Source organism: Zootoca vivipara, chromosome 13, assembly GCF_965207765.1.
Source record: "Zootoca vivipara chromosome 13, rZooViv2.hap1.1, whole genome shotgun sequence".
Taxonomy (NCBI): domain Eukaryota; kingdom Metazoa; phylum Chordata; class Lepidosauria; order Squamata; family Lacertidae; genus Zootoca; species Zootoca vivipara.
The window spans coordinates 27,901,965-27,916,201 of NC_142596.1; the positions used below are offsets into that span (position 1 = coordinate 27,901,965).

Consider the following 14,237-nt stretch of genomic DNA (forward strand, 5'->3'; position numbering starts at 1 on the left):
ATCTCAGCCAGAGACAGGAGAATGTTACAGCAGCCAGAGGTTTATGGGGATTGGTGCAGTGCATCATGTGCCTTCTGCCCACTGGTGTCTGCAAAGAGCCCTGGGCTGGGCTGGGCTCAGCTGCGGAACTGGGCCACAGGCGAAGGTATGCGGATGTCCTGGCCCCGCTCCAGGCGCCGCTCGCAGTCAATCAGGTAGTTGACACCATCAATCACTAGCTGCACCAGCTCCACCTGGCAGGGGCAGGAACAGAACAAGCCAAGCTGGAGAGGGCAGCTCAAAGGAGGCCCACCATGGTCCTTTGAGGCACTGGTTGTTGCTGCCACCCCACATCCATGTCACTGCTCAGCCCTGTTGCTCCATCGAGTTCCTTCTCTTCCCCCAGCAGGCCGCAAAGGGAACAATGACCTTCTTTGCAACCTCCCTTGCCACGTGGACTTCCCGCTTCATGCTCCCCTCCCTCCACCCAGGATGGCAAGGATGCTCAAGTGTCATACCCTCCACAGGCATACGCACACTTTGCACCCAGCAAGGCTGACTCTCCTCCCCAGGTACCTCTGATTTGCCCAGGCGATCCAGGTTGGAAATGTCAAAGGTGCCCCCCGTGGCGGCTGTGTCCACACCACCAGTGCCACGTTTCTGCAGCCTCAGGTTCTCCAGGATCTTTGAGAAGCGGCTGTCCTGCAGAGGAGGTTGGGGGCAGAAGTCAGTGCTGCAAAGTATTTGGGGTTTACAGAACTGTGACTGTGGGGTGGGCAGTCTACGATGAGGACTAGATACCTGAAAGCGAGTGTCCTGCTTGGAGTTTCAAACATCCTGGGGGGAGAGAAGTGTTGGGGGCCCCAGCCCAGGAGCATCACGCTGCATAGGACCCCTCCACCCACCCCCAGCCTTTACCTTGCTCAACAGCGGCAGCTTGATGTGCACCCCAGCACGCAGTCCAGTGCCCAGGTTGGAGGGGCATGTCAGGATGTAGCCCAGCCTCTCGTTCCACATGAACTCCCAGCCCCTCTCCTGGATCAGGCGCTCCACCTGTAAGCAGGGGAAGCAGGCAGAAGTCAAGGACAGCACCCCATGAGACTGGGCCCCTTCTCTGGGCCAGCTCAACCCTTGGAGCAGAGCCTTCCTGTTGCCTTGCGATGTGGTCCAGGACCAGATCCACGGTGGCCTGAGCTTTACTAATCAGGATGCTTCCACCATGTTCAGCTGAACCTGAGATACCTGGGTGGGCAGGGTGGGGCTGTGGGGCCAGAGGAATTGCTGCTCACCTCCTTCAAGCCCCGGCAGAACCTCTCAAACACTCTCTTCATGTTGCCTCCTTTCTCCATGGAAATGACACGGGTGTGGTCCTCCTCATTGACCCAGACCAGGAAGGTTTTCTCGTGGTTGTGCCTGAAAAGAGGCATTGGCAGTTACTGGGGTGGGGTGGGAATGTGCCAGGCTAGGCACTGCCTGGGCATGATTGGAATCAGGGCTGGCCAGAGGCGGAGCTGGCTGCTCTGGTACCCGGAGCAGCGCACATGCTGTGAACCCAGGGGCGGGGCTAGCCGCCCACTGGGGCGGGGCTAGTGTCCCAAGGGGGTGGCGCCCACAGCAAGCGTCCCAGGGGCACGAAGCAGCGATATCACCCCCCTTAGGGATGACACCTGGGGCAGACCGCACCCATCACACACACCCTTCCTCTGCCAGTGGGGTCGGCCCACCCATGCGGCAAAATGAGGCAACTGCCTCAGGTGGTGGTTCATCGGGGCAGCAGATCCTGATGTAGATCTTCCACCTCCTCTTCTTCCCAAGTGGGAAGGTGGGTGCCATTTGGGGGTCTACCTTAGGTGCCAAAAGTTCTTGGTCTGGCCCTGACTGGAAGTGTCTCCGCAACCTGTGCCAAGCAGGGGTTTGAACCAGATGGTGCTTGGGGATCCTTCCAACTCTGTGATTCTAAGCTCTTGCTTTGCCCTTCACAAGTCTGGGCTTCCGGAGTGACCCTCTTCCTGCTTGAGATACAGCCTTCCTCTCCAAGGCCATCTCCCTCCAGGTCAGCAGGTGAATATGCGGAAGAAGGCCCCCCCCCTTCAACAGACCCTCTTGAGAGGCAGGCACTGCCCCCTGCATTTCATTTCATTTCTAAAAGATTAAAGGGGGAGGATTTCAGTTTCAATGAGGGCATATCAGCTGCTGGGGACAGACTTGGCTGCAGAGCCATTGATCTGAGTGCCTGGGGGGGGGGGAGTGCCTGCCTCTCAAGAGGGTCTATGGCTGCCTGCCCACCCATTCACTCCATACCATACCAGAAGAAGAAGCCAGAAGCCATACCAGATTCCTCGGGCATCAGGCCAGTCACGAGCCATGCCTGCAGCTGTCAGCAGAGGGGAGACAGGTTTGTCAAATAGGAAGTGATCCTGGGAAGGAGAAGAGGCGATGATGAGCTGGGGTTTTCATAGAATCATAGAGTTGGAAGAGACCACAAGGGCCATCCAGCCCAGCCCCCTGCTAAGCAGGAAACACCATCAAAGCATTCTTGACATATGCCTGTCAAACCTCTGTTTAAAGACCTCCAAAGAAGGACCCACCAAACTGGGCAGCCAGGAACTAAGAATTGTGGCCAGGGTCAACCTGAGATGTGGGGCAGTGCCTAGGGATGTTCTCCTGAGGGGGGATGTGAGGGTGCAGCTGCTGCTGACCAGAGAGGAAGGCAATCAGTGTCTTGGTCCAACCCTGTTCCAGTCCCAGGGGAAACAAGAACATCAAAAGAGCCTGCTGGATCAGGCCCATCTAGTCCAGCATCCTGGTCTCACCGTGGCTACCCAGATGCCTGTGGGAAACCTGCAAGCAGGATTCGGGCACAAGAGCAACTCTCCCCTCCTGTGGTTTCCAGCAACTGGTCTTCAAAAGCATGTCTGCCTCCGATGGATTAACACCATTCCAACGTTGTTCTACTTAGAAAGAAAATGGCTAACAGGAGAGGAGCTTGGGACATAGGTAGGGGCAGCTATAATCCCCGAAGCATGAGACCACACACTCAGCAGCCCCACTGCCTGGGTGAGAATCGCTTGGCATCCTGGCACCTGAGTGCCGGGCAAGTCATTCCAAGAACAATCGCAAACCCAACCTCAGTGGATTGGGGTCTCGGTCAAGACAACGGGTGTGCTTAACTTGGCTGGGAAAATGTAAATACTTACCTTTGTTTCACCTAAAGATTGGAAGGTGGAGGTCATGTGAGGGACAGGACAAGCTTGGTGCTCAGGTTTCGGCCAGGAGACCCCATCCAATTTATGACATAGTTATGACAAATGTATATGTTTTACTAATGGTGTTATGGGTAATTTGGGGAACTTATATAAAAAAAGGAGCCATCCTTTGTTCGGGGCTTCTCTCTGCTTCTAGCAGTATGAAGTCTAGCAGTATGAAGATCAGGCCTACTGGCCGCTGTTTTGCTTCAATCTCCTGGCTGAAGTCTATTGCTTGTGACCCCCGACCTGAACCTATGGAAGTCAAGGTTAGGCAATTGTGGGGTGCTCCAATGACTTAGGGCTGGGCAAAATCTGGTTTTCAACATCGTGATATATCACCAGCTAAACCACAATATACTGATATATATCATGATGTCTGAAATAAGGATGGAACAATGTAGAGACATTGGCTGGTGTCACGGTTTTCCCTGCATCGTGATTTTTGCATAGTGCACACACACACATATCATGATTTACGATATATTGCCAGGTCAAAATTTATGAAACTGATAACCACAATATGGACTGCAAACTGGTTTTGGATGATATATTGATATATCGCTCAGCCCTAGTGTACACCCACCAACCCACGAATGCACCCCACCCCTGGCCACTGGGCTACCCCGCCACTCACATCAATGAGCTGCTGCTGCTCCTTGTCCGTCATCTCACTGAGGCGGTAATATTTCCCAGCCAGGTCTCCGCTCAGGCCACCCAGGGCTTCTGCTGTGACTCTCTCCACCTCTCGGCGCTCGGCCCGGCTGCAAGCTGGAGGCAAGCTGAGACCCCGGATGCTGCGGCCCGTCCGCACTCGTGAGGACAGCACGTAGCGCTCATCAAAGTGGCCTGCCTTGATCTGGGGGAGAAGATGTACCCCAGGAAGCAGGATGCAAAAGGCAGTTAATCACCAGGGTGGTGACACAAGTGGGAGGGGGATGATATAAAGGATAGGACCTTTGTTGCCTCTGGGAGCTCGGGACCGTTCTAGGGGCTGCAGGGGATGCCCTCTTGTGGGTGCCAGGATTATTTTGGCATTTTTTTGTTTTTGCTCCTGACTTTTAATTTTGTTCAAATTCGTAAATTTTAAGATTGATTTTTAATTGTTTTAATGGAAGGAAGGAATTGAGTTGAGGCAGAAAGCCCCAGACTACCCAAGCTCAAGCAGGATAATTTCTTACACTGGATGAGGTGTTTAGAGATATGGCTGGACTTGAAAGGAGTTCTGGACTGCATTGAAAATCAGAAGCCTACTGGCACCACTGCAGAAGAGAGAGCCTTAATTAAAGCATGGGAGCAGCAAAATAAATTGGCAATATCTGTAGTCACAGACAGCATTTCAGATGCATGGATGGTCTGCACTAAGGAGAGACTGCAGCTCAAGTGACTGATAATTTGGAAGTGGCATATGGGTACACAAGTAAATACTCCCATAGAACATGGATGAGAGATTTGTTTAAAATAAAGCTGGAATCCAGGAGGGACTGTAGCAATCATGCAACACAATTTCTTGCCATTTTTTGAGAAACTGGAGATTGCTGATCTGGAGACAGGTGGTGATCTGAAAGTTTGTTATTTATTGGGATCACTAGGATCTAAATTTGATGCTTTTGCAACTCTCATGGATGTAGCACAAAAATTAACAAATTAGGCATCTGAGACATGGGCGTACCCAGGATCAAAACTAGGGGGGGGCAAGGGGAGGGGCCAAGGCACGGAAGGGGAGGGGCCACAAAGTGGGCGGGAACGGCGCTCCGCCGGGCTGTGCCCCTCCCTAGCAGCAGGGCTGGTAGGCGGAGGCGGAGCCCAGCCCAGCGGAGCGCGAGTTCAGCGTTCCCGCCCGCCGCGCCGCGCTCTCTGGTTCCCCGCCGCGCTTGGCCTTGCCAGAGGGCGCGACGGGGAGCTGGAGGGAGGGCGCAGCGCGGCGGGCGGGAACGGCGAACTCGCGCTCCGCCGGGCTGTGCTCCGCCTCTGCCCACCAGCCCTGCTTCTAGAGTAGGGCAGCTGCCCTAACTTGCCGCATGGTGGGTACGCCCTTGATCTGAGAGAGGAGAGTACAGAAAGGAGAGGAAAAGAACTTTGTCACAGAAGATTTGGCCACAGAGACATCAAACCCATTATGGATTTGCAGAGCAAGGAGCTTGCAAGAGCAGTAAAGGTAACTCAGGATGCTTCAAACACAGCAAAGTGCATAAGTTGCATCACCGAGAAGAGTGTTAAACCTTCATTTCCTCTATGTACTGAACAGATAAGCACCAGGGTGCTTGATGTTGTTTATGGTGATGGATGTGGTACTTCCTGCCTGAGCTCACTCTCTTTCAAGTCAGAGATGTGAGTCCAGACTCCAATTAGAAACCATTTTTTTTAACTAAGAAGGTTTTTGTCACCTGCATACTACTTTGATATATTTGCTGCCTGCATTGAAATGTAAGTAAACATTCTGTTTATCTTACTAAAATGTGTGGTTCATTTGTAGCAATGGGGACAAAGAGGGGAAAGGTCAGCAGACCACAAATAAACAGGGGAAACAGATGCAATTGCCTAATTCCTAGATTTCAGTAAACTGCAAAAGCATATGTTTTCTTACTTTGCTTACAGCCTGTTTACTTTCAAATTTCTCCCACACATGTGGGACAGGAGGTTTAAATATTAATTTACAGATTTAATCCTCAATCCATCTCCATCAGGATGCAGGGGGCAAGCCAAGGGATCTTGGCAAGTTTTGATTGGAGTAAACTGTCTCTTCTAGCTTCCCAGGGAGAAACCTGGCCTTCTTCCCACCTCCCGGAATGAAAACTTTGGTTTCCTCTTGAAGCGAATTGGTAACATTTGGTCCTGAGCTTAATTGGGTTAATTGGGGCTTTAATGTTGCCTTTCCTCAATTTGATGTTGTTTTGTGTTTTATACTGATTGCTTTTCACTGTTTTATACAACTTGGAAAAACATACACACTGAAAGGCTTTCTTTTCAGCCGGAACTGCCATTCTAAGAGAGTAAGGGAGGCATTCATGGTGAGTTCCAGCACTTCTTTTTCTAGAAAAATAGCACTGTGTGCGTGCATGTATGTACACGGTATGTATATTATTATTATTATTATTATTATTATTATTATTATTATTATTATTATACTTGGTTTTTGAACATAATCTGTTCCAGAAGACCATTTGACTTCCGAAACGTTCGAAAACCAAGGATCAATGGGTGGTCGGCAAAATCCATTGGAAAAATGGAAAAACACAGCGGAAGCTGTTCGACTTGTGAGGTGTGTTTGAAAATGGAAGCAATTACTTCTGGGTTTTCAGCTTTTGGGTTCCGAATCGTTCAGCTTCTGAGATGCTTGAAAAACGAGGTTCCTGTGTGTGTGTGCGCGTGCGTGCGTGCGTGCGTGTGCGTGTGTGTATACAGTATACAGATATACACATACCCATACACATATACAGGAGTCCTCAAGCTAAGGCCCGGGGGCCGGATGCGGCCCAATTGCCTTCTAAATCTGGCCCATGGACGGTCTGGGAATCAGCATGTTTTTACATGAGTAGAATGTGTCCTTTTATTTAAAATGCATCTCTGGGTTATTTGTGGGGCCTGCATAGTGTTTTTAGGTGAGTATAATGCATCCTTTTATTTAAAATGCATCTCTGGGTTATTTGTGGGGCATAGGAATTCGTTCATATTCTTTTTCAAAATATAGTCCGGCCCCCCACAAAGTCTGAAGGACAGTGGACCGGCCCCCTGCTGAAAAAGTTTGCTGACCCCTGTACATATACATATACATATACATATATGAGAAAGTCCTTCCTGGGGTGCTGAGGGTGCAGCATACCTTACTGGAGTCCAAGTCCGTGGGATGCTTCATAGTGCGGGGGTTGTAGCCGTTGTGGCGCTCCTCAATCACCGGGTCGAAAATAGCTGCGAAGACCTAGAGCCACAAGGGTGGGGGTGGGGTTAATGGCAAGGTAAAGGGAGCCCAGGTGGGTGGGTGAGAAGGGCTGCTTGGGGACTAACCTCATAAGACTCCTCATCCCCTGCTACCATGCCTACAGTCTTGATGAAGGGGTGCCCAGGGTTGTCCACGCCGGTCTGGATGCACTGGTCCAGGGTCCAACCGGTGGGGGTGGCCTTGTCACAGAGCTGGGCGTAGATGGTTGGTGTCAAGTTGCTGGCCATGCAGTTGTTGTGCTTCCGCAGGTCAGGGTACTCAGCACTGCGCCGGGGTGGGGGGAGGGGACAGGATGTGGCATAGAATTAACACACTGCAGGCAGTGGGGCACCCATTGCTTCTTTGGCTTTTGTTGCAGGCTTCCCCTTTCCTCTGAGAGGGTCTTGTAGAGAAGGAGGCAGCCTGAGAGCCATTTATAAATGTAGGAGGAGGAGGATCCCCTGAGCAGTAGCCTCCACATTTGCTCTGAAATTACCTGTAAGTGAAATTTTGTGGCCACACTTTTACATCTTTTCAAGGAAATGCATTCTGCATGTGCCCAGATGTACCAATGTATCTATAACTTATTTCACATTATAATTTATTTCACATGTACCGCAGCTGAGTCCTGATACAGGAAAAAAAACCTGACTTGTTGTGTTGGGGTCCTTCCTGCCCCCTTTGTCCCCACCACCACCCTTCAGTGAGAAGGGTGGGAGAGAGGGAAGCTCACTTGCTTCTGGGCTTCCACGACTCCATCCCGCACAAGCTGCAATCTTTCTCTTGTCTAGCTCTGGTTTCTAGTCATGGATTTCATCTCTGGTGGGAACCTGTCTGAGCTTTGCGTTTTTAACTGCGTTGAGGCAGTTTGGGAACCAACTTGCATGAGGCTCGACTGGAGCCTGCTCTCCACTCCTGGCGCCCCGGCTTCAGCTATTACCCCCCAGCAGAGCCTACTAACAGCCCCTGCAGGTGATGGGGCGTGGGTGCTGGACCACAATCTGGAGCAGCTGAGAGGGCCTGACCCCAAAAGGCAGCCTCAGCAACCAGTGAGCAGAGCAGGAGGCGCGCGGAGGACTTTATTGCATTAAGAAGACTCGTAATCCGCTTAGACCGGCCGTCTCCTGACCTCGTTCCCAGTTTAGAGGGGCTTTGTGGTTTTCCTGGCCTTCCCTGGAGATGCGAGGGGGCGGGGAGGGAGAGAGGCTGGAGCAGCTGAGCGAGGGATATTTCCCTCTCCCGGGTTTAGAGAGCTGAAGGAGGTCCCGCTTGAGCCCAGAGGGGCGCACTGCAGTCCCCGCAGCTGTGAGTGGCCCGATCCTTCTTCGCGAGCTCATCGCAGTCAGTGCGGAATGTCCTCTTTTCCTGGCAGTGACTGGGAAAAGAGCTGCATGCCAGTTGGGAGTTCAGCAGGTGTATTTTTCCTCGCTGGTGCCTGTGCATTGGCTGGCCTATAGGGGGCAAGGGAAGCAGTCGGGATGATTGCGGAGAAGCCCCAATTCTCCTCCCTGGAGGCTCCATTCTCGGGAGCACTGGGGGAGCCCCAGTGCACCAGTCTCCTGCAAACGTGATAGGCAGCAGCCGAAAGGCTCCTCTCATTCTGCTGGTGACATTGAGATCTTGCCGTCCTCCTGTGGGAAGGGTGTCTCTGGAGCCACTCCTCCCCCACCGCACCGCTTGCAGGAGCAGCTTCTCCGGCCTCCTGTGCAGGAGAGCAGCAAGCCTGGAGGTGTGCTGCCCGGGGGGGGGGTGTTTGATATTTCCGAGCGGGGCTGGCACCATTTTTCGGTGCTGAGGATTGGGACGAGAGGGGGAACCCTGGATGACAAAGGTGTCTCTGGGCGCTAGAGAAAGCTCGACCGGATTCCTTCGGTCCGGTCCGGCAAGGAGGAGGACCAAGCAGAGCCGGCCCCGCTGCAGGCCAACCAGAGGCAATGAAGGGGAGAGTGTTCCAGAGCATGTGTAGAGCACATTGCCCTCAGGGGATGTGCCCAACAAGCCCCTTGAGACAGCTCTTCCTCTGTGGCTCTTCCCGCCGCCGCCCCGCCTCCCGCCAATGCCGCAATCTCAGGCTCTGGGCCTCCTCCTGGGAGTGAACAGCCATCGACCATGCGTCAGGATTAGACCAGGCCCGGGTCGGCAGCTCAGTTATGCTCGCATTGGCCCAGGACCACCGCTGAACCGAGGGAAAGTCCCGCCTCTGGCTCGCTCACGGGGGACAGGCGCTCAGAGCGCCCGGACTACGGCTTGCTAGGATCAAAACACCAGTCTCTAGCCACTAGACCAGACTGCCTCAATGCTGCAGTGCTAGAGAAAAGGTGGGGTGGGGAGGCGCCCTGTTTGTTGCCTCTTCCTACATATTGCAGGTGACTGGGGAGGGAGCTGGTGTGGGGCTCCCCCTGCCCTGGCTCTTCCCGCGGCCCCTTGACCGCGCGCGGACCCAGCGCCATCCCCGTCGGAATGTCCCCGTCCTCCCTTCCCGGCCGCTCAGTTTCCTGAAGGCATCTCTGTGTGTGTGTGTGTGTGTGTGCAAGGGCTGCCTGAGGAGCCATACCTAGCCGGGTAGCGGCGCCGGTTGGCCACCGCGGCACCCACGGAGTCCCGGGAGAGGAGGAAGCCAGCGGCGGCCAGTGACCCGGCTGCGCCCGCCAAGGCCAGGAGGCCGGCGGATCTTCGGGCCGAGACGATGCGGGCGAAGGTGCTGGCCATGGCGACGGCGAGCGAGCGAGCTGAGCAGGCAGGCAGGCAGGCAGGGAGTGCGCACAGTGAGGCGGGCGGGGACGTGCGGCGAATGGCAATGCCTCGCGGGGGAGGGGAGCGCGGAGATTACGCCGCCAGCCCAGCCCAGCCCAGCCTAGCCCGGCTCGACTCAGTGTGGCCGCCCGCCAACCCGCCCGCTCGTCCGATGCACTGCAGCGGCCGTGGCGAGGCTTCTGGCACGCTTCAGCACCACCTCAATGGACAGCGGCCGCAAGCCGGACGCCCGAGCGGCAACCCACGCGGCGTGTGTGTGTCTGTGAAAGTGGGTGGGCTGTGCCCCACCGATCGCCTATGTCTCCACCCCACCCCACGCGGAGCTTGGCTGGCAAACATAGTCGGCGCGGAGGATGTCTTGGCTGGCACTCCCGGAGGGGCAAAGTCCACTCGCAGAGGACCCACCTGAGCTGCGGGAGAGGAAGGTGCGCCTCCCTGCCCAGCCACGCGCTCCTGGAGACACCCGGAAAGCAAAAAGGGCGGCCTTGGGACTGGGCTGGGGAGGCTAATACCGGCCAAGTGACTTCCTGGGGAGGCGGTTCCCCTCCAGGGCAGAGGGAGAACCCGATTGATTGCTTCTCAGGCCCAGAGCCGCGGAGCTGCCGAGTCTTCTGCAGAGCTTGAGCCAGTAGAGTGCGCAGGTGGGCGAGCCGACAGCTGGCCCCTGAGCTCTGACCTGGCCTTTGCGCTCGCCCCGAGCAGACTGAGGCTGAGCAGGGCTGCTCCGGGGAGGCCTCCTGCTTCTGCCTGGTTGCCTCCACCCCCCACATACCTAGGGAAAATAAGCCTGTCTATGCGCGCGGGGGTGGGGGTAAAGAATGCGCAGGGCCAATGTGCAGGCACAGATCCAGCCCGGGCAACGCAAGCTTGTGCCGCCCCCTCCCCAGGGTGCAGAGCGCCCCCTGGATTGTGCCCTGGCACCCACCTGCCCAGGGCCAGCAGCAGAAGGGGCAGGCGTCGGGGAAGAGCGCGCACTACTCTCCACGGCCAACTTTTCTCGAGAAATGCCACACCACTAGTTGCGCACTCAGCCGGAGCAGCGGAGCGGAGAGATCGAGTATCAGATGGCCGCAGGATCAGGCCCTGAGGAGGGCAGGCAAGGCGACTGGTGGACACAAGGGCGGCAAAGGAGCCGCCTTCCTCCCTGCTTCTTCTCTCTCCTTCCTCAGGGTCCATGGATTGTGTGGGGCTTCTGGGTGCCCAAGTGGGGGGGAGACTGCTGCCTGCGGGGAGGACGAGGAAGCCAGCTGCGGGAGAGGAGGGCAATGAATCCTGCGGAGAGGCTACCTGTTAGAGTTGGTTTATTGGGCAACGGTGTGGAGGGGAATGGTATTATGGGTTGCTAGGTGTAAGGGTGGCTCAAGGGGCTGACTGGCTCGGGCACGCGCCATACTTTTTGGGGGGAAGGTCGTCTTGCTGACGGCTAAGGTGTGCACCGGTATCCTAGGCTTCTCCCCAGGCTGGGGCTCCTGCGGCTGCCTCTCTGCCTTTCCTGTCCGTTGCTGGGTCCGGAGAGCAGGGTGCAAACGCATGGTGGCTGTGGTTATTGAGCTGCTCTGGGTTGCCTGCAGGGCAGGGATGAGTTCGGGCAGCTCCTCAACCATGGCATCATTGCCCGGCGCGCAATAAGCTAGGAAGCTTAGATCTCCCAGCTTGCTGCTTCCCCCACGCCCCCGGAGGCTGCTGCGCCGCCCTCAGCAGCCGTCATCTGCGGGGCCAATGTGCCTTCCCTTCCCTTGGGGACTTGAGATTCCCCTCCCAGGGGTGCTCCTGCCTCAGGTTGGCTCTCCTTCTTCGCCTTCCAGCTTTGCGCTTAGAAACGGGTCCTGCGGGTGCCAGGAGAGCGAGTGCTGTCCTGAGGGGTGGGTGTGTTAGTAACCAGGCAATGGTGACGGGAGACGCTGGCTCTGCCTCCCGGGCTGCTGGAGGGCGGGGCACGCGGGCGGGGGTGAGAGTGGGCGGGGACGCGACTGCGGGCTCACCCTGAGCCTGGTGCTTTGATACTGGGATCCCTGTCGCCCTGAGCTCAGCCCTGTCTTCCTCTATACATGTTTTTGCGCGCTTATGTTTTGCAGCTGACGCAGCCCCTTCCCCCATGCGCTTTGGCCGTGCACCCGCGGTCTCCAAAGTAGCCGGGGTGTGTGTTTACACTTTCTGTTGTCCTGCTTTTCCCCACCTCTGTTGTCCTGCCTTTTGGGGATTTGTGGGCTTTCCCATCTCCCCTCCTTGGCCAAGGGGGTCCACAAGGCAGCGCAGCTGGGTAGCCCCCCCCCACCTTGGCATTGGCAGAGCGGGAGGAGAGCGCTGCTCCTTACCCTGTCGCCCTTCTCTGGGCTGCAGAATGAACCGCGGGGTCCAGGGCTGGTGGAAGCTGCTGCGCCCTGGGCGCAGCAGGGACGGAGTCCCTGCGAGGATGAAAATGGTCCATGTGGCCTGCTCTGGAAGAAGACGGGGTGGGCAGGGCAAATAATAATAATAATAATAATAATAATTTATTATTTATACCCCGCCCATCTGGCCGGGTTCCCCCAGCCACTCTGGGCGGCTTCCAAAAAAAACAGAAATTCTAAAATACAGAAATCCATCAAACATTAAAAGCTTCCCTAAACAGGGCTGCAAAGAGAGGCAACTCCAAAGTGAGCGGCTCCGTGAGGGAGGCGGAATAAGGTGGAGGGTGAGCTGAAGGGAAATTCTGAGAAGGGACCTCATTGATGGGTGGATACATTTATTTATTTAGCATTATTTATATGCTACTTGATCACCCATAACCTCTAAGTAGTTTACATACTTGTAACATAGCATAATGTTGAAATCAGACATTAAGAGCAAGTGAACCTAGAATTTAGTAAAATGGAAGTAAAATTAGCATTGACTAAAAATATACCTAATAAACTAAAATTATGTGTCTGGTTAGGCTTGCCTACATAAACAAGTCTTCAGCAGGGGCCAAAAATAATGCAGCAAATGCACCTGACTAATATCAATGGGCAGGGAGTTCCAATCCACAATGAAGGATTGTTTCCTTACAAGCATGGAAGAAGCATTAGGTGGCATTTGTACAGTGGACTGATCCCAAGCTGTTAAGGGCTTTATATACTAATGTATACTTATATACAATATACCAATTATTAAACATGTCTCTTCTGTCTCTGCAGCCTCAGTAGGCACTGCAACACTCCAACAGTTTGACTTCACCTCTGAAGGCACACTCTTCCATTGTCTCCTGAGAGACGGATGCCAACAATACTACCGTAATTGTAACAGCTTGAATTTGGCCCAGTAGCAAATCAGCAGCCAGCACAGATCTCTGAGCAGGGACGTGATATACTGACAGATTCTGACTCCTGTCAGCATTCACGCTGCAGCATTCTGCACTAACTGCAGTTTCCACACCAAGTGCATGTGAAGCCTCATGCAGAGTGCATTGCAGTAGTCCAATCTTGAGGCTACCAGTGCCCAGACCACTGCAGTCAAAGCTGGGAAGAAGACAGGGAACCCAGATTGTGTTGCCACAGACTTAGATGATGCTTCTCCACCATCACAAGCCCTTCTGTAGGTCTCTCCCACGCCCTGCCATCTGCTCAGCGACTCTGAAGTAACTCCACTCCACCAGTCCCCCTTGCCAGCTTCAGCGGGCCTTTGAGGGTGGGTCAGCCATGTCCATATGGTAGTTGGAGGAAGGACGCCTTCTCTCATAAGGCCTTTCTTCTGATAAGGGTCCCTTTCAGAGTCTGCTGATAACAGCCACCCACTCCTGAGTTCCTTTGGCAGCAAAAGACCTCAGATCTACCAATCGTGCTTGCTCAGTCAATCTTTCCAAAGAACCAGAAGCCGCTGCCGCTACCTGGAGGAGTGCCCGCCCTTGCTTACCTGTGGCAGGTATGCTTAGGTGATTCCTGTCACGTACTCTTGATGACCTCATTACAACCTTTGGACTCTGCTGCAAGTCTCCGTCTGGAGCCGCACCCTGGCAACGTCTCAGCTACAAACAGCCAAGAGAGGGTGGAAATAAATCTAGCTGGAAGCATTTTGTCTCTCAGTTTCCTCTGGTTTTCTGTTTGAGGAGCCTCTCAGGAGCATGACTTGCCCTTGGTTTCTGTGGCTTCCCCTACCCTGCTACTTCTTCCCTTCCAAAGCAGAAAGATGCTGCCTGTCATAAATCAAGCCACAAAGGGCATCCCAGTTAACTCCGGAAAAGGGCCTGTCCACACTTTGGGGCTACTGGGCTTCTGCAGTCAGATGTCACCAATGTGAAAAGCACCAGTCGCAGTAGAAATCGTTTTTCAAAAGCAAAGCTAGATGCCATTTCCACCTGAGATTACAATGTCACAGTAGCCCAC

At 54.4% G+C, this 14,237-nt stretch overlaps 1 protein-coding gene across 2 annotated transcripts; it reads right to left on the reverse strand.

Annotated features, from left to right (window-relative positions):
* Positions 1-20: 20 nt before the first annotated feature.
* CKMT1A (creatine kinase, mitochondrial 1A) lies at positions 21-13,831 on the reverse strand. 2 transcript variants are annotated; one of them, XM_088657434.1, is made up of 9 exons: positions 13,768-13,831; positions 7,230-7,428; positions 7,048-7,143; positions 3,862-4,083; positions 2,311-2,396; positions 1,269-1,392; positions 898-1,032; positions 556-681; positions 21-233 (listed from the first exon to the last, which is right to left on the reverse strand). In XM_088657434.1, exons 2-9 carry the CDS (start codon positions 7,389-7,391, stop codon positions 117-119), a joined length of 1,068 nt encoding a protein of 355 aa, XP_088513560.1. In that variant the 5' UTR covers positions 7,392-7,428; positions 13,768-13,831; the 3' UTR covers positions 21-116. The 2 variants fall into 2 exon arrangements, with proteins under 2 accessions (XP_088513560.1, XP_034987910.1); XM_035132019.3 differs by lacking the exon at positions 13,768-13,831 and adding an exon at positions 9,698-10,309.
* Positions 13,832-14,237: the final 406 nt, after the last annotated feature.

Bases quoted from the DNA above. Each gene is read 5' to 3' on its own strand.
- CKMT1A (XM_035132019.3), bottom strand. From the start codon at position 9,852: ATGGCCAGCACCTTCGCCCGCATCGTCTCGGCCCGAAGATCCGCCGGC. The intron at 4,084-7,047 runs GTATGCTGCACC...CTTCTCCCCCAG, and splicing joins CGGACTTGGACTCCAGTAAG to ATCAAGGCAGGCCACTTTGA. The intron at 682-897 runs GTAAAGGCTGGG...CCTCCTCTGCAG, and splicing joins AGCTGCCGCTGTTGAGCAAG to GACAGCCGCTTCTCAAAGAT.